General features: G+C 37.1%; 2 protein-coding genes across 3 annotated transcripts in view; one reads left to right on the top strand and one right to left on the bottom strand.

Moving 5' to 3' along the window:
- The window catches only part of LOC121728289 (ubiquitin carboxyl-terminal hydrolase 32), a 31,095-nt gene extending 30,082 nt beyond the window's left edge, over positions 1 to 1,013 (top strand). For both annotated transcript variants that reach the window (XM_042116436.1, XM_042116435.1), the window contains exon 27: positions 572 to 1,013. In XM_042116436.1, coding sequence (XP_041972370.1) covers positions 572 to 817 — 246 coding nt within the window. In that variant the 3' untranslated portion in view covers positions 818 to 1,013. The remainder of the gene's footprint in view (positions 1 to 571) is intronic.
- Positions 1,014 to 5,251: 4,238 nt separating this feature from the next.
- Positions 5,252 to 14,657, bottom strand: LOC121728291 (14-3-3 protein epsilon). Its single transcript, XM_042116439.1, has 6 exons — positions 14,479 to 14,657; positions 13,511 to 13,674; positions 13,048 to 13,203; positions 7,505 to 7,663; positions 6,974 to 7,163; positions 5,252 to 6,873 (listed from the first exon to the last, which is right to left on the bottom strand). Exons 1-6 carry the CDS (start codon positions 14,540 to 14,542, stop codon positions 6,818 to 6,820), a joined length of 789 nt encoding a protein of 262 aa, XP_041972373.1. The 5' UTR covers positions 14,543 to 14,657; the 3' UTR covers positions 5,252 to 6,817.
- Positions 14,658 to 18,432: the final 3,775 nt, after the last annotated feature.

The raw sequence follows: 18,432 nt of genomic DNA, 5'->3' as shown, positions 1-18,432 counted from the left end.
ATGTACACAGCCGGCATCTTATTCAGAGTTTCTATCCTCCTCTGTCAAGTAGTACTCCCAGGTATCAGACAAAATTATGTATTTTTTTTTAATTAGATGGTATGTCATTGTCCTTTGATATTTCATATTGTCGTAATTTAAAGTTTATTCAAATACAGGGTACAATTAATCCTTACTGTCAAATTTTGATATATTGAAGCTTATAAAAAAAAATACACGTATTTTTTCTTTTGTGATTATGAAAGAAAAAATAAAGTACTAAATTGTTGAGAAATAGCTTCCAAAATTATCCTAAAAAACAACAATTAATGGACACGACGCGTTGCCCGCGCGCCCCGCCGTCACCCCCGGTCATACTCACCGCCACGAAGTCACCATTCTGCAACGATTTTAAATGGGATAAAATATGTCATCTAAAAAAATATCAATCCCAATTTTTTTGGTTAAATGGACTCTCCTAATGATACCTAAGCCCTGGAAAAAGTTTGGCAGGAAGGTTTAATTGCACCCTGTATATTAAATACAGACTATATTCTATTGAGCGTTGTCATTTTTATTTTAAAAATTCCAGTCGCACTCTGGCGAGTTGAGCGGCGGTCACTACGTGGCGTACGCGCGCAACCCTCGCGGCGCGTGGCTGTGCTACAACGACAGTTCGTGTCGCGTGCTCCCCGCGCCCGCTCTAGACCCCGCCGCCGCCTACCTGCTGTTCTACGAGCGACGCGGCCTGCGCGCCGACAGCTACCTGCCAGACGTCCCGCCCACCCCGCCCGTACCGCCCACGCAGCCGGCCCAACCCTCGTGCGCGCTCACGTAGCTAGTGTGACGTCATCTACCGCCTACCTGCTGAACTATGAGCGACGCGGCCTGCGCGCCGTCAGCCTGTTTGACGTCAGCCACAGCATCTCGCGCGCAATGTGTGAGGTGTGACGCATAGGTGTGACATCAACAATAGCTACACAATAAGGCGCTTTGCAGACGACGAGGCGGGGCGGGCCGTACGCCCGTCGATGTCTGCGGCTGCCCGCGCCGCTTACACAAAGCACACGCCGTCACAAAAACCAGTTTACATGCTTTACTGCATGTAAACTGGTTTTTGTGATCCACGGCAGGCAGCCGCGGACGTGCGCCGCCAGTGCCCGCCGGGCACCTGCGGCGCGGTATTTTTGCCCACCGTGTGGTAATATAGGATTGCCTTTGTGCTATCGTTCGCGGCGAAACTGACCGGCCCGCCCCGCCCCTTCGTCTGCAAAGCGCCTAATAACTAATAAGGCATTCAAATCTAAGCATTAAGTTGTGCAATTTAAGAGTGAATATTTTGTCAAGTCGTAAAAGAGTTAACGAATTTACTCTTAAGCTGCAAAACATAAAGCTAACATTACGACAGCAATCTGAGTAATGTGCGAATATCCCGTAACAGTAATCGTGGGCGGCCTCGTTGCTTTTAAGATAATCACTTGACGGCAAGTAACAATTTTATCGAGAATTTGCAGTTGGAATGCGCCGGCCTTGTGTTGAAAGCTGTGACAGCCGATCACTTAAAGATTATTTCAATATCGCTTGCTGTATGTCGTTTATTGCGTCAAGTAAAATCACAGAGTTGTTGAGAAGTACTTTCGCTCAAATATTGTAGGTACACGTAACACAGATATCCTATTGTGATTTACCGTTTTAGGGCACATGCAATTTTATTATTATAATTTATAAATAATATGTTATACTTTGACTCGTGTCATTTATTATTTTAGGTGCTTCAAGTGTTTTTGCAGCTAAAATTGATATCAGACTGAGGCGTTTCGAATTCGATTGCCATTAAACATTCCAATTATTAAAACGAAACACGTTAAGAAAGTATATTTATTTTAAAGTATATCGTTTTAAACGATGATAATAGTTTCTAATATAGCCATTTTACTTAATTAAATTAACAGTTGAATTATTTTGACCACCGGGGCTTGCCAACATTTTATTATTTAAAGCCGTATAGGAGATAGATTATATTAATTTGCCTGGAGCACAAACTACCCTTTAAATGTTATGGGTTATAGTACTACCCGCCTACCATGAAATATTTATACTATACAGTCTACTTGTCTTTGTCTTTAATAGGAAGGGGCGATCTCCCCTAGAAAACACAAACATAGACTCCAGAAATAGTTATATGCTGCGAAAATCTTTATTTGTAATGGGGTTGTTTTTTATGTGACATTCTTATTTGATAAAATGAAAATATATGCACAGCCTCATACTTCAAACACTGAGATCCAGAAATTTTGTAGAGAAACTTGGCAACCCTAGTCATATTATATTACCTGTTGGCATTTGTTACTTTTTAATATTCACAATATAGTTCTAGTTAATTATTATATTTATTATTTTTATACTCATTACTCGCATAATGTTATTTTAATATCAGTGATACAAATGTATTTTAGTCTCAAAATTAAATTGTGGTTATGAACTGTTGATGGAGTGAAAATTGTGTAAGTATAATAGTTTTAATAATACAATAATCAATGTTATCATATCTTATGTTATCAAAACTTCAATTATTTTTATTATAGTTAATAATAGTTTTATTATTAAGGAATACCCCTGTGGTGTATGTACATGTAATATTTAAAACTTTCTATTAAATCAGACCACTGCAATTTGTTAAATTAATGTAATATGTAAACGATCTCAACAAATATATGGATCATAGCAAGTTACGTATTTTATTTTGAAACTCTACATTTAAATTACACTCACTTTCAACTCTATACGTAGGTGGATGCTATAGCAAACGGGCGAGGCGGATAATTGTACATGAGAGGCAGCCTTGCTCGAACAGCCCGCTTCCCGAGCCATTTTGGCTCAGTTGAGTGCAGACACGATGGCACCGCACGTACGCTCAGCAGCTTATGCCTTTATTTTGCTATACACAACTATAAAAATAAAACAGTCCATATTTTAGGACCATCAATTCAAAGTATGAAATCTTTTCTATCTCTGTTAGCTACGTACCACTTTCGAGATTTTTCGCAAATAAAAAATATGTTGTTCGTCTTATCAAAATGAAGCTACTCACAAAAAAATTTGCAATAAAAAAGGCTCCCGGACTAGTATATTTTTCCGTGATAAAAAGTATTCCGCCTTTTCAAGGGATTCGAAGTTCATAGCAAATTTCATCAAAATCGGTTCAGCAGTTTAGGTTAGAAGAGGCACACTTCGCATATTTTATAAGAATTCTTCCCGGATGACAAAATAATAACATTTTTAGGGTTCCGTACCCAAAGGGTAAAAACGGGACCCTATTACCACCTATTACTAAGACTGTCTTTGTATTGTATTGTCTGTCTGTCAGCAGGCTGTATCTCAAAAACCGCTATAGCTAAACTTCTAACATTTTCACAGATTGTGTAAGTACCTATTTCTGTTGCCGCTACAACAAATACTTAAAACCATCTTAAAACAAAATAAAATAATGAAGGGGGCTTCCATACAAGAAACGTGATTTTTTTAGCCTTTTTTGCTCGATTTCAATAATGGTAACAATTAAACACTTGAAATTTTTATAAAATCCTTTATTATATTATGTGTACTTTAATAATAAATAATAATATTAAATTTAAAAAATCGGCCAAGTGCGAGTCGGACTCGCGCACGAAGGGTTCCGCAGCAGCAATAAGGTATATTTCTATGAAATTAAGAGGTTTTTGATTTATTTTCATATTACAGTTGATTTAATGAAAGTTAAAATTAAATTAAGGTTTACCATTTATGATGTATAAAAAAAAACTACTGGCTAGATCTCGTTCGAACCAATTTTCGTTGGTAGTTTTTGTAGTAATGTACATCATATATTTTTTTAGACATGATATTAGAAACCTCAATATGATTTTTGAATACCTATCCATAGATATACCACACGCATAGGTTAGATGAAAAAAAAAGTTTTTTGTTTCAGTTGTATCTATGGGGACCCCTAAAATTTTTAATAATTTTTCCAATTTTGTATCAAAATCTTAAAGCGGTTCACAGACTGCATCTGCTTACCAAGTTTCAATAGTATAGCTCTTATAGTTTCGGAGAAAAGTGGCTGTGACATACGGACGGACAGACAGACAGACATGACGAATCTATTAGGGTTCCGTTTTTTGCCATTTGGCTACGGAACCCTAAAAATGAGGGGGGCTCCCATACAAAAAACACAATTTGTTAAGCCACAAACACTTCTGCTCTATAACGGTACGGAACCCTTCGTGCGCGAGTCCGACTCGCACTTGGCCGATTTTTTTTTTAATGAAATAAGAAGGCAAACGAGCAAACGGGTCACTGATGGAAAGCAACTTCCGTCGCCCATGGACACTCGCAGCATCAGAAGAGCTGCAAGTGCGTTGCCGGCCTTTTAAGAGGGAATAGGGTAATAGGGGAGGGTAGGGAAGGGAAGGGAAGGGAATAGTTGAGGGTAGGGAAGGGAATAGGGTAGGGGTTAGGGGATTGGGCCTCCGGTAAACTCACGCACTCGGCGAAACACAGCGCAAGCGCCGTTTCACGCCGGTTTTCTGTGAGAACGTGGTATTTATCCGGTCGAGCCGGCCCATTCGTTCCGAAGCATGGCTCTCCCACGTATTTTATATATACGTTATTATTTAAATTATGATTGTGATAGAGATAGACCAATTCTTTCGTGTCGTAGCAGATTCGATTGAATTAATTTTTGTGTCTTAAGGCGAGGATAAACCTCAATTTGTTATTCCACGACTTCCGGTTTACCTAGTTCCAATATAATAACGAAGTTTTAAAAAATATGAGGTATAAAGCACAATATTTAAAATACCTTAAACCATAAACATTTTAATAAAACTTAATACTTTGGCTGTAATTAATTTACAAACTCACCTCCGATAAAAACCTATTTCATCGAAATATAAGTATTAACTAGGATAATTATACATTTTATTTGAATAAATTGTTAGTAAATCTATATTAAAAATTCTTTAACCGAACAATTTTGTTTCTTAATGTTTATTTCCAAAGATATTAAAAAAAAACATGAAAAATAGAGAAAATCCGTTTGAGTGACTTCAGTTTTATGCTAAGCTAAAATGAATCTTATTGCGATGCATATACGCTTGGTCTTTGGTTGTTTGCAAAGTTATAGTTTTGGATTGAGATTAATCCCTGCCTTAAAATGATATTCTTACCCATAATGTAACAATGAGATGAAAATGAACTATACAAGGGGTTTTGAAATAAAACATGCCCAGACTTTTAAATTTTTATTATTAGATTTACACTGTCATTTACAATAAATTTCCATGTAGGTGGTAGGACATAAATCAATATTGCATTACTCTAAGGCTAATTGCATCAGTAAATTTTGTGGATAAATTAACAATAATATATGCAATATTACAAAATTCAAATAAAATAACGCTAATATCTTACTCGGGCACGCTCACCGCGACGCTCGCCGCGATCGAGCCGCCGCCCGCGCCGTCGGCCAGCGATGGAACATGGAATGTGTTCGCACATAGAGCGCTGCAGCTAAACGATTAACTCGGCCCGGAACCTTAACCTACCACAACTTTAGACCTACCGTGTTATCTTGCGAGAATAAAACAGACGTAGCGCTACAGCGATATTTTAGCAGACATGCGAAATTAAAAAATAAATTATAATATACAAAATCTATCACAATACTCGTAAGTAATTAAAGCAATTCAGTGTGAATACTCCAAAATTATATAATACGAAGGAAGCGCGCTCCGACTCGCTCGAGCGCCGCGGCGCTACACGGTAGGCGCGGCGGACGCTCGCACTCGCACCACCACGCTCGCGCCCCGCCCACGCTGCCCGCACGCGTCGGGGCGGCACTCGCATGCGGCGACACATGCGATCGATCTAGTATAACTTGGGCGACGCACGAGCATAAACGCTACGGTAAGTAACTAGCAGATACAAAGAATTCGCATGAAACCAGTCGACACCCCGTATAACAGTTAGCTCAGTTGTGAAGGACTACCGAAAAAGTTAACGACGACGTTGCCGTTCACAATCTTGATGACATGATCTCGTAACACATCGACTGGGCTCACGGAAACGGATCCTAAAATAACTGCGCACGTAAGGTGAGTCGGCGTCGACTCGGCGACGTCGGACGTCCACGTAAAACGACTATTTGTGCAAAACGAATTCGCCGATAAGCGATGGATAAATAATATCTATTACATTCACGAGATACATACACTCACTACAGTGTATACGAGTATAGCGACGTCGACCGGGCGCTAGGGCGGCGGCCGACGTACGACAGAATCGAGAACATTCATTTTACAGTATAAAATACTTAGAAAATTTACAATTCCACCTCGGAATATTCAGGTGTCGAAAGATGGAAAATCTATTAGCGTTCACTATCATAATATAGAGGGGGTGGACGGGCGGGCCGTCCACGGGAGAAGCTCAACGTTAGAGATCGACACGACGCAACCGTCAGGAAAATACATCCTTAGAACATACAGTTAAAATGCGATACCGAAGTAATCGATTTAAATATAATTTACTCAATGTTAAACGCAACATTTATTATATCAAAAGACGTATTATTTTGAAGTATATTCTCTCCTCGAAGATTTGATCCAATACCCAAACGATAAATGGCGAAAGATTTTATAACTGCCAATCGAAAGTGTTTTTGTAATGAGTAAGAAACGTCTCGGAAACAAGTTTTTGAGAATAATAATTTAACAACCAGTTGTCATTAGGGGCTGGGTCTTACATGATATTATATTTAATTTTTATAATATTTAAAATAGAACGTTTAAAAGTATTACGACACGTCCTGATCTTCGACATCCTGCGCTGGTTCTTTCTGTTCAGCCTCACCTGTGTGCACAAAATGAAATAAATTACAATCAACTTTATTTCAAATCAACATTTAAAAAATCATATAACCAAAATTGTTTAAGAAGAGTAATATTCTTACCCGACTCTCCGTCACCCTGCATATCGGACGTCCACAGGGTGAGGTTGTCCCGCAGCAGCTGCATGATAAGGGTGGAGTCCTTGTAGCTCTCTTCGGACAGCGTGTCGAGCTCCGCGATTGCGTCGTCGAACGCCGCCTTCGCGAGCCGGCACGCGCGGTCCGGGCTGTTCAGGATTTCGTAGTAGAACACCTGTAATGTGTGGCAGTCACGTTAATTCCACCCTCATGTTGCAGACTTTAAGCTTACGTTTTATTGCGATGTTGCGAGGTGAGTTGGAGTTTCGGTGTAATTTGAGAAGACCTTTAAAAAATAAATCGGTCAATTTATATTTCTAAATAATTTTGTGAGATAAGAGGCCTCACAGGCCACTAAAATCAAAAGACAGTCCTAAAACAGCATATTTGTGTCTCAACAGGAATTTCCGACTTGAACTACCTGTGACATTCTGTTTGACTGCATAAAACAGAAAACTCCCATTTGTCATCATTATAAAAACTATTAACTAAAATTATTATAGAAAGTGAACCTACTGAGAAGTTAAGTGCCAGTCCGAGACGAATGGGGTGGGTAGGTGGAAGTTCAGTCATGGCTATGTCCGAAGCCGCCTTGTAGGCGACCAGTGAGTTTTCGGCTGCTTCCTTACGGTCATTGCCCGTCGCGAACTCCGCAAGGTATCGGTGGTAGTCACCCTGAAAAAATTAAATAAAAGATATTAGTTTCATGTGTTACTAAATAATTTCAGAAAAGATTCATTAATTATTATTATTAAAAGCCAATTGGTGTCCCTCTGATGGACAAAGGTCTCCCATGTTTCCATTACTTTATTCCAAAAGGGATGTTATTTCTTAGGGTGGATTGCACCAACTTACTTTAACTATAACTTTCTACAATGCAAAATGTCAAATCTTTAGTTAAATTTAAAAATGGACGCTATCAAGACGCCATTTTTAACCATAACCATAGAGCTCGACAAGGCTTTAAATGCACGTGGCGAAAAAAGGAACTAACGCTGTCATCATACAAAAACGCCATTTTTGACAGTTTTCCTTTACCAACAGTGCCCCACCCACGTTCTTATAAAGCCTTGTCGGACCAGCAACGTCTTCTGTCAAATTCTGTGGTCAAAGTTAAGGTTAAAGTTAAATTAGCCTTAACTATAACCATAACTTTAATAACTATGCCTTTGGTGCAACCCAACCTTAACTTAATAAATTCGTGTTAATCATCTGTCATCTTCATAATTTAGTTCTATTAGTATATTTATTGCTTCCATCCTGCTTTGAAAACTTCCAAAGTATAATTAGATTTATTAGTATGAACTCACGTCTTACACCCACATGTTCATCAAAAGCCAGACAGTTGTCTTTTACATTATAAAGTATGGCTATTTATAAAAAGTCACTTTATGTATATTATCAATATTTCAAAGGATATAAAAATGACAAAATTTCATTTTTTAGGGTTCCGTACCTAAAGTATGAAAACGGGACCCTGTTACTAAGAATTTTATGTCTGTCCGTCTGTATGCTCCAGGCTGTATCTAAAGAATTTTATTTATTCCTGTTGCCGCTATAACAACAAATACTAAAAACAAAATAAATCAAATATTTAAGGCTCCCATACAACAAACTTGATTTTTTAGGTATAATTAATAATTTGCCATAAGTAAATAATAGTATTAGTACTTTCTTTATTAATTAATAGTAAAAATAAAATCTATACTAATATTATAATTTTGAAGAATTTGTTTGTTTGTTTGAACGAGCTAATCTCAGGAACTACTGGTCCGATTTGAAAAATTCTTTCAGTCTTAGATATAAGATAGCTCATTTATCGTGGAAGGCTATAGGATATATTTTATCCCGCCAGGACTAATAGGAGCAAAGAAATAGAGGAAAATGTGTAAAAAACGGGGGGAAATTGTTTGAAAGGGCTTATTTGAACGCACTACTCTCGGGAACTACTGGTCCGATTTGAAAAATTCTTTCAGTGTTAGATAGCCTATTTATCTAGGAAGGTTTAAGGCTATATTTTATTACGTAAAGATTAATAGGAGCGAAGAAATATAGGAAAATGTGGAAAAAACGGGGGAAATTATTTGAATGGACTTATCTCTTTTTATTGATTTATTGAAATTGATTTTTTATTGACTAATTTGTCTATAAAACATCTAATTTACGCGAGCGAAGCCGCGCGGAACGTCTATATCTTATATCTTTAAATGAGCAATCATTGTATATACTTATATAATTAAAATCTCGGAATCTGCTCCAACGATTTTCATGAAATTTAGTATATAGGGGGTTTCGGGGGCGATAAATCGATCTAGCTAGGAATCATTTATAGAAAATGTCATTTTATTCGTGTTTTGTCGAATACCGAGCAAAGCTCGGTCAAATAGCTAGTAAATGTTTAAGGGCTCCCATACAATACAATTTTTGGCCTATTTTTGCTCTATAACGGTACGGAACCCTTCGTGCGCGTGTCCGACTCGCACTTGGCCGATTATTCATCCATACTAATATTATAAATGCAAAAGTGTGTCTGTCTGTTACCTCTTCACGCCTAAACCACAGAACCGATTTTGCTGAAATTTGCTATGGAGATACTTTGGAGTCCTAAGAAAGGACATAGGATACTTTTTGTTCCAGGAAAATGTACGCTTTCCGCACGATAAACGAATTTTGGCGCAACGGAGTAGCGGGCATCATCTAGTTACTGATAAAAAACAAGTGGACTTGGAACTTTTTGTTTAAAACTGGTCTGAGTATATAAAAAAAAGTTGTATTAATAATATGGCCTTCTTAATTATACATTCTTCACTTAGCCAGAAGAAATTATCAAGTTAGTCATTAGTGAGTAATTTGCTTGTTAATGACGTGTCGCGCGTAAACTTTATACGATAAAATTCCACACAAATTACTTTTTGGAACAGACATTTTTAATTTTTATGCATAAATAATTGCAATTACTAAAAAAATGTTTTAAATGTGTTTGTACGCACTAAATCAATGAAACAACCTTCAAAAGAATGTTGAAACAAAAAACATGGAATGCCCTAGTAACATTGTTACATAAAAACTTCAATATGCAAATTCCAGACACACCCCTCACTTAGGGTGTGTTAACTTGTTGTACATATAAAGGTATTGCTGTAAGACCAAAATAGGTTATAAATAGCCGAAAATAGTTTGATTCTCTGGGATCAGTTTAGGCTGAAAGATTACAAAAAAAATTTAATGGAATTAAGAAACAGATTATATTATCAGCCTTTCCCAAAGTGGGCGATAACGCCAAAGGGGGCGCCAAAAATTTTTTTTCTCAAGGGGCAGTAGACAAAATAAGTTTGGGAACCCCTGGATTATGTTAAGAGAGTGACAAACCCAAAATTGTCGATTTTATAATTAATTTTTATTCTTGATGAAAATAAGCCCCGAATTATTTCATTTTCTAAACATAGACACTACATTATATTCCCAAGAATTGGATCTGAGCGAAAACATGATATTATCTTAAAATTTTCTCGATAAAAAAAAATCACAAAGATGCATCAAATTTTCATGAATTTTTCATATACTTATTGCCATAACCATACCTAAGTTAATATTTTAACACATTGTATAAAATTCTATCATTGAGACACTTACCTGGCGGATTTTTAAAATGTTGTATATTTATCAAGTTATTAACTCCTTAATCCCCATAAGGCCCACTTGGGCCGCGCTAAATGTCAAGCGCCATTCCGTCAAGCACCATAAGGCCCAAGTGGGCCGCGCTCTTCATTCGATTATATTTCATATTTAGCTGATTTAGAGACTACTTTTGTATGAAGAAGTTGGGTTAGTTACGATCTATGATACATTTGCCACATTCTGAATGCAAAATATTATACAATCTGTGGTCGACGAATATTTTTCAGTCATTTGAAAATCGTAAAATTTTTCGTGTGAGTTCTGCAGTGTTGTGTAATTTGTTTGAAATAATGGATTGATTTAACGAATGTAAGTAGTAAAATACCTAAATTTACTAATAATTAATTATTTTAGATAATCATTTGAAAGAAATACATCGTAAAAACTTTTAGGTTACACTCGAAAATTTGGTTTAGTTTTTGGTGATTTCGACGTGATTTGCTTCATATATTTGTAAATTAATTACGTAAAACGCTTATATAAGTTATTACACAATGTCTCTAAGACAATTTATATCAATATTATGCATTACGTTTCTAAACAATTGAGAACAAAAGTTCACAGATAACGGCTATTTTCTGCCGGCCGCGCCATTTTGAACTTTATTTATATAGCACTAATGACGAAGTTTGCTTGTGGGTTATACGAAACCGGTTTTTTTGGGTCGTAAATCACGGCTGTTTTTATAAACAATTCAAGATGTTTCGATGAGTTGTTGATACAAGGGTCTAATTTAGGGTTCCGTCGTGTAGATTTTAACAAAATATTGTTTAATTTGTAATCAAAGGGTCTGAAAAATAATTTTCAAAGTACATACTGTGAAAAGAATATTAAATCAGACTAATTACTATAATTATGATGGCTTGATAGATAGAAAATTTAACATAGCTGTTAATGTTTTTTACAGAAACATAAAATGTAGGTTGGATGTAAAAATATTATATTATTTGTAAAAAAGAGGCGGGGCCTGGCGCCATTTTTTTTTTGGATTTTGGATTTCTATTTTTGACAGATTTTTTCCGAGTATCCAGTGGTTAAGAAAAAACTAACTTAGCGATTCACCTGGCATATGAAAGACGGGCATGAGTGTGAAGAGAGAAGGATAATGTTTGATTTCTGCGTTATTCACCCTCTTAATCTTTAAAATATAAGTTTCATATAAATAATTTACAATATTAGAACTTATACTAATTTATTTCTTTATGATAATTGAATATCAGGCATAAAAAATTACCTAGAAGAAAAATATTTAAGAAAAAGACAAAATGAATTAAAGTCACTACACAAAACTAAGCTCTATGGTTGGTCCTGAATGATGTAGTAAATATTTGTATTTGTCCACTTTATCAGCAGGATCAAACAGTACTAGATAACTCAAAGTAAGCATGACATTATCTGTTATCTCAAATGGCATTACAGCGTCATTAATATGGGGGATCAAAAGTCTTAAAGGTAATTTTTAATACATAGTTCCTTTGTTTCTGTACAATTATAGTTTCAAACCTAAAATTATTCCACAAAGTTGCATAATTCCCAACGATATCAAAATACTTAGATACAACATATGCCGTCAAAACTGTAGCAAAGTTTTTGCATGCTAAATGTGTATCGAGAAAATATTGTCCTCTTTTTTTGTCTTACAGTAATAGCATATATTACTTTCTCTTTCGCTCATTTTATGCTTTAATTGAATCGAGAAAATATTGTCGTCATATTTTGTCTCACAGTAATATCATATACTACTTTCTCTTTCACTCATTTTATGCTTCGCTTTGATTTTTCTCTTAAAATGGAAGACAATAATTTAAATATTAATAAAATCTTAGTAATAACGTGTGAAATATTACATCTTTGGCTTTATTTGTATTCCTCGTGTTGTTACTGCACTGTTCGAAGGCACACGACGGCATTCTGGAGCGAAATGTAGCAAAAAACAATGCGGTAATTAATTAATTAAACACGTCCGGCTGTTACCGCCTCCTAAGGCACACTGCTCTCAGATGAGTGAGCTCACTCATTTCGAGGGTGACACATTTTCGTGCTGACTATTGTATGGAATGCCTTTTCTAACATTCTAATTCTATGATAATTCCTACCTATATTTTTTTTCACAGAGAAAGAGCAATTTCATGTTTTCATTTATACATGTTATATTATTTATAGTGTTATGAAACATTGACCCATTTTTAGTACAGTACCATAACACCTGTTATCATCTAAAGAATTTGATAAAGATATTATTTCCATCTTATCACATTGTTGCAAAAAAATACAAATAGGTGAAACCTAGAATGTTATACTCTCTTAGTCCAAGTAAAAAACAGAATAAAAACTTATTGCATACCCAAACCTCCTTTTGTAATGTAATAGCTTTTACTTACTTTCATTTTGTAATAGAAAACTTTAGATTCTCCAGTCTGAGAGCTGGGGATGAGGTGTTTGTCTAGTACACTGAGAATGTCGGAACAGATATCCCTCAATTCTTTCTCAACTTGACTACGATATGCTCTGATCATGTTAAGTTTGTCTTCTGCTCCCTGAAATACAATAAGTTAGTTTTTATTATATTTGCTGAATAATCATGATACTTCTTTTTATGGCCATGTGCAAATAATAATTTTAACCTTTTATATGTATAGTTTTGTTCTTGTCTTATTGGAATGTTAATTGGAACATTAGATCTAATAATAAACGATGTAATAAAAGAGTATCTTACATAGCTTTATGTATGTAGAATTTTTTCCTTACACATCCTTATGTAATGACAAATTGTAAAACAAACATTCATTGATTCCACTGAAGTGTAAAACAAAGTGAATAGAAGTTATTGATTGTGAAACACACCTTGGTTTCTTCCTTCTGTTCGATTGAGGAAATTATTCTCCATGAAGCCCGACGAGCACCAATCACGTTTTTGTACGCTACAGACAGGAGGTTCCTCTCCTCAACTGTTAATTCATTGTCAGAGATGTTGCGTGAAGCCACATTCTTCATGGCCTCGACCATTTCTGAAATAGCAACATATAAATTAGTTTTTCATCAGACTACACTCCTCAATGTCGAAATATGATCCCTACATCGTAAAAAGTAACTTCGACTGGTAGCTCACAATGTCGTAAAATAAACTCGACTAACATCAGTCGATGTTTGGTCTTTGGCCTTTGCCATAATATGAAAGAAACCTCCATTACTATGCAATACTGAGCAGCGAGGTTTCTAATAGGCTTTTGCTGAAGTAAAGACGAACGACACTATAATAGCAATTCATAGAAAAGTATCACAGGAAATCAATGACGAACAATGGGCAGTCGTATTCTACGATTATTGATTTCAGGCTTTTTTCAATTATAGTTGAGGTTTTACAATCACCAAGGTAAGTTATGCATGAATGAGTTCGTTTGCATCGATCGAAATTTTAAGATGAATGCATAGATGAAATTTTGTCGTCATTGACTTTCGAGTCACAATTTTTATATATCGGTATATAATACTGTCGTTGACTTGGGGCTAGTAATCGTTTTAGTTCTTTATGTACTGTAAAGAGTAAGGGTAAGGAGTAAGGACATCCCACCGGCGGATGACGCATCGATCGGTGGCCAAGCCTTACGAGTAGAATTGATTTTGGACTAAAATTTAACATAGATAGCATTTGCAACTCAGTTTTACAACATTGTGTGTACAAACTGAGGTAAGACACAGCTCTAGTAGTGGAATTTCAACTAAAACTAGAGAAATATCTCTCATCTGTCGGCAACTAAGAAAAGAGGAATTATCATTCTAATTCGACACATATATCAAAAATATGTACTTACCATCGTAACGCTCAGCCTGCTCGGCTAGTTTAGCTTTGTACACATTATCTTCCCTTTCCGACATTGTGGATGACTAATGATTTTTCACTAACTAAAACTGAATCGCCTGATCACTTATTCACCAAGATGGCCGCGCCCGCCAACCGAATCCGAATTCGATCTTCAACTAAACTCCGCCCATGACGTCACAGAAAAAGCGATTTCCGTTTTTTTGGTGTTGCTAGAATTTTTCCTGTATTCCGCTAATTATTGTCTATGGTTGTTGTTACTTAAAGCGCTTATTCCACTTGTCCTATTTAGGAAGTCCTAGCTAGGATCCTAAAAAATTTTGTCAAGTGGAATAACATTTAGAAAGCTAGGATCCTAGCTAGGGTCCTAAATCGGAAAAAAATGTGGCTCCTGAATGACTAAAATCTAAATCAGTGTTGCCAGATGGTTTCAACCTTTTATCTGTAGTGGGAACTGCTAAATCTATATTAAAGTCAATTTATATTATGTTACTAGCTGTTACCCGCGACTTCGTCCGCGTCAACTAAATGTAAAATACATAGGCAAAAAATAAAAAGTAAAAAAAAGTCTGCTGGTTCCAAGTAATTCAGAAAGTTCATAATTCATAATTTTACGTGGAGCAAAAATTCTTTCAACCATCTTTTTCGCCTTTTATTTATTTTTATTTTCATTGAGCCAACAGCTAAGCCTATTAGAAGACCAATTTTTTGTTGCTTTGATAGAACTGGAGCCATTAAGAAGACGTCTGACCAAAATGACAACTGATTTAGTCACTAAATTAGGACAAGTGGAATAAGCGCTTAAAGGACCCATTCACGGTAGGACTGCCGGACAATCCTGCCGTGAATGGGCCCTTTTAATAAGTTATTATATAATATATTACTATATTACTATATTAAGTTATATTATACTAAGCCAACTATGAATTATATTATCAGGGCGAGCGAAGCGAGCCCTCTAGTATATCCCACAACATGTACAATGTACATTTTGTGGTTCACTTTACGGAAACACTGTCACGCCTATTGATTGGTGCTTTATATAACACTAGATGTCCCACGCGGCTTCGCCCGCGTAAAACGTGCTAATTTTACGGAAAGTGTACATTTTTCCATAAAAAATAGCTTATGTCCCTACTCTGTTCACTTGGTCTACTCTATATCTGTGCTTAATATTGCCATAAAAATTGCTCCAGTAGTTCGTAATTTCTCATATTCCCCCATTTTTCCCACATTTTCCAAAGTTTTCGGTCGTATTAGTCTTAGCGTGATAATCAAATCAAATCAAATCATTTAATTCAGGCATCAGAGGCCCATATAACAAATACCTTAAATCTAACATACATATAATTATATAATAAATACCTTAAAACTAACATACATATTTTATATATACTTAAAAAACTAACACTGTCACATTTTGCCGGCGACGTGACTCGCTTCGTTCCGGAGTCTCCCCCGGAACCTCCGATAGACTACATCCATCGGCCAGAACTCCGGCGCCTCGAAAGTCGACAGAAGATTCGTCAGTACTCTCACCACAAAGGAGCTAAAGTTAACCTTGTGGCGAGACTGCAGACGCTCGACCCTCAGGCGCAGTGTCGTCTTCTTCTGGATGTAGTCCACGGCGTCCTGGACCTCCAAGGACCAGTGCAGGCGGGATATGTACAGGGGCGTCGCGGGGACCTCGCTCCGCAGACGCAGCTCAGGTACATATGGTGCGGTGCCGCGATGGTTGCGGGCGGCGGACTTCTTCCTCCTCTCCACCAGTATGAAGCCCTCCTCATCGCACCTCCTGCCTTCGTCCTTGCCAAGCCGAGAAGACTCCACTTTGCGGCTCTTCGTAGCCTTGCGGCTCTCAGTCTCGCGACTTTTCGGAGCCTTGCGGCTCTCATTCGCCCCATTAGTTTTCGCCCGCGGGGGAGGTGCGGGGCGACCAGCAACAGTCGCAAAGTTTTTCTAAGTTGCCTGAGGACTCGGGGTCGGCGCAACCGGGAGGGGAGCGGGGGCGGGGGCGGCAGCGGCGGTGTTCGTTGACCATCCGATAATGCTGACGGGCTAAACGTGCTCGCTTGCGCGCCACGACGAGTAGTGACGAATGCGGCATCAGCATCAGGTGACCTACATATTGAATTACCACTTTTTAATTGCGATAATTCAATACGTAAGTCACTGATCGTAGACTCTGATGCCTGCAATCTACCTCCAACTCCGGCCAGCTCCTCCTTCAGGAACCTGATGTCCTTCAGTAGGCTGACGACGTCGACGTGGTCCAATGTGACGGGTGGCAGCTTGTAGAGCTCCTTTACCACAAAAGCCGGCACCTCATCAGGATCCGTCTGCTTCAGCAGGGAGATGATGTCCTGCACGCTCCTTTCCGTTCCGTCTCTTCGTCGCGACGGCATATTCGCGCTCTGTCCGAGCGTCTCGTATAGCAGCTGCTTGCCCTTGCAAATCTCCTCGCTGGAGAAGGAGGACTTGCAGATCTGCATGATGCTGACCTCGTCCATAGTGTCGATGGTGTGCTGGATAAACGCAAGCAACTCGTTGGCCACGAGCGCCATGGTCACGTGCAGCGGCAATGTGCCGCGCGATTCGCAAAAATATTACTTTTGCTGCGTGTTTAACGCGGAGCACGACCGGTCGCTAACTCGACGCATTACACATATAATATAATAGCCTATAGTCTTACTCCATAAATTAGCTATCTAACACTGAAATAAGTTTTTAAATCGGACCTGTAGTTCCTGAGATTAACGCGTTCAAGCAAACATACTCTTCAGGTTTAATATTAGGTAGCTGTAGGTATAGATTTCTTAATCTTATCTTATATCTTTAAGCGAGTAATTCTTGTATATACAGTGTGTAACAAAAATAAGTGATAATACTTTAGGGAGTATACGTGTTTCTTGTAGAGAGTTCACTGTGAAAGTAGCAGCGCTAGATATATATATATATATATATATATATATATATATATATATATATATATATATATATATATATATATATATATATATATATATATATATATATATATATATATATATATATATATATTCCAATTATATATATAATTGGAATCTCGGAATCGGCTCCAACAATCATTTCTAGAAAATGTCATTTTCATCGGATACCGAGCAAAGCTCGGTCAAACAGCTAGTTATAATTATCGCTTGACAAACCCGAGTCTCGATCTAAAAGACTATGAAAAGTACCAATAACAGGGTCATTATAGGCTCATAAGTCATAACCATGGGACGATGCATGGTATAATAATATGGTAGTAATGATGATGATGATGATGAATGTAATTTGCATAGTAGCATATGCTTTCCGTTCTTAAAACAACGCTGAAACTCCCAAACTTGTATCTATAAAGAAATCAGGAGTTCTCTCTGCACCTTCCGAACCACGGTATACCAGGTATACCTCGGTAAAAAATCTTACTTTTTGGTAGCACATGCTTAGAATACTTCTCACGAAACCGAAGTCACCACATGTTTCCCTATAAATTTTGAGGATTTTCCGCGATTACTTATGTATCCTTCATCAAATCACCACTTTTGTGAATATAATATCAAATTGGGATGATACCCTATATACCAAAAGAAAATTTTTGAAAATCGGTTAACAAACGGCGGAGTAATCGTTGAACATAAGAAAACGAACATAACACCATTTTGAAAGTCGGTTAAAATTGTAGCCTATATGTTATTCTGATGTTTAAGCTATATTATTGTAAAGTTTCATTAAAATCCGTTTGATAGTTTTTGCGTGAAAGAGTAACAAACATCCATACATCTATACATCCAAACAAACTTTCGCCCTTATAATATTATATAGTAGGATTTAATTTATAAATAGATGTTTTTAAACGAGGTTTAAACTTTTAATCATCAGTCAGTCAAGGTTTTATATACATAGATTGTATTATCAGATCATT

Source organism: Aricia agestis, chromosome 6 (genome assembly GCF_905147365.1).
Source record: "Aricia agestis chromosome 6, ilAriAges1.1, whole genome shotgun sequence".
In the NCBI taxonomy this organism is placed as follows: Eukaryota; Metazoa; Arthropoda; class Insecta; order Lepidoptera; family Lycaenidae; genus Aricia; species Aricia agestis.
Note: the sequence above shows the minus strand (reverse complement) of the source record. Positions and strands in the feature narration are given on the sequence as shown.

Excerpts from the sequence above, each read along its gene's own strand:
- LOC121728291 (XM_042116439.1), bottom strand. The coding sequence starts at position 14,542 with ATGTCGGAAAGGGAAGATAATGTGTACAAAGCTAAACTAGCCGAGCAG. Across the intron at positions 13,204-13,510 it reads AACAGAAGGAAGAAACCAAG|GGAGCAGAAGACAAACTTAA; the intron begins GTGTGTTTCACA and ends ATTGTATTTCAG. Across the intron at positions 7,164-7,504 it reads GACTGGCACTTAACTTCTCA|GTGTTCTACTACGAAATCCT; the intron begins GTAGGTTCACTT and ends CACACATTACAG.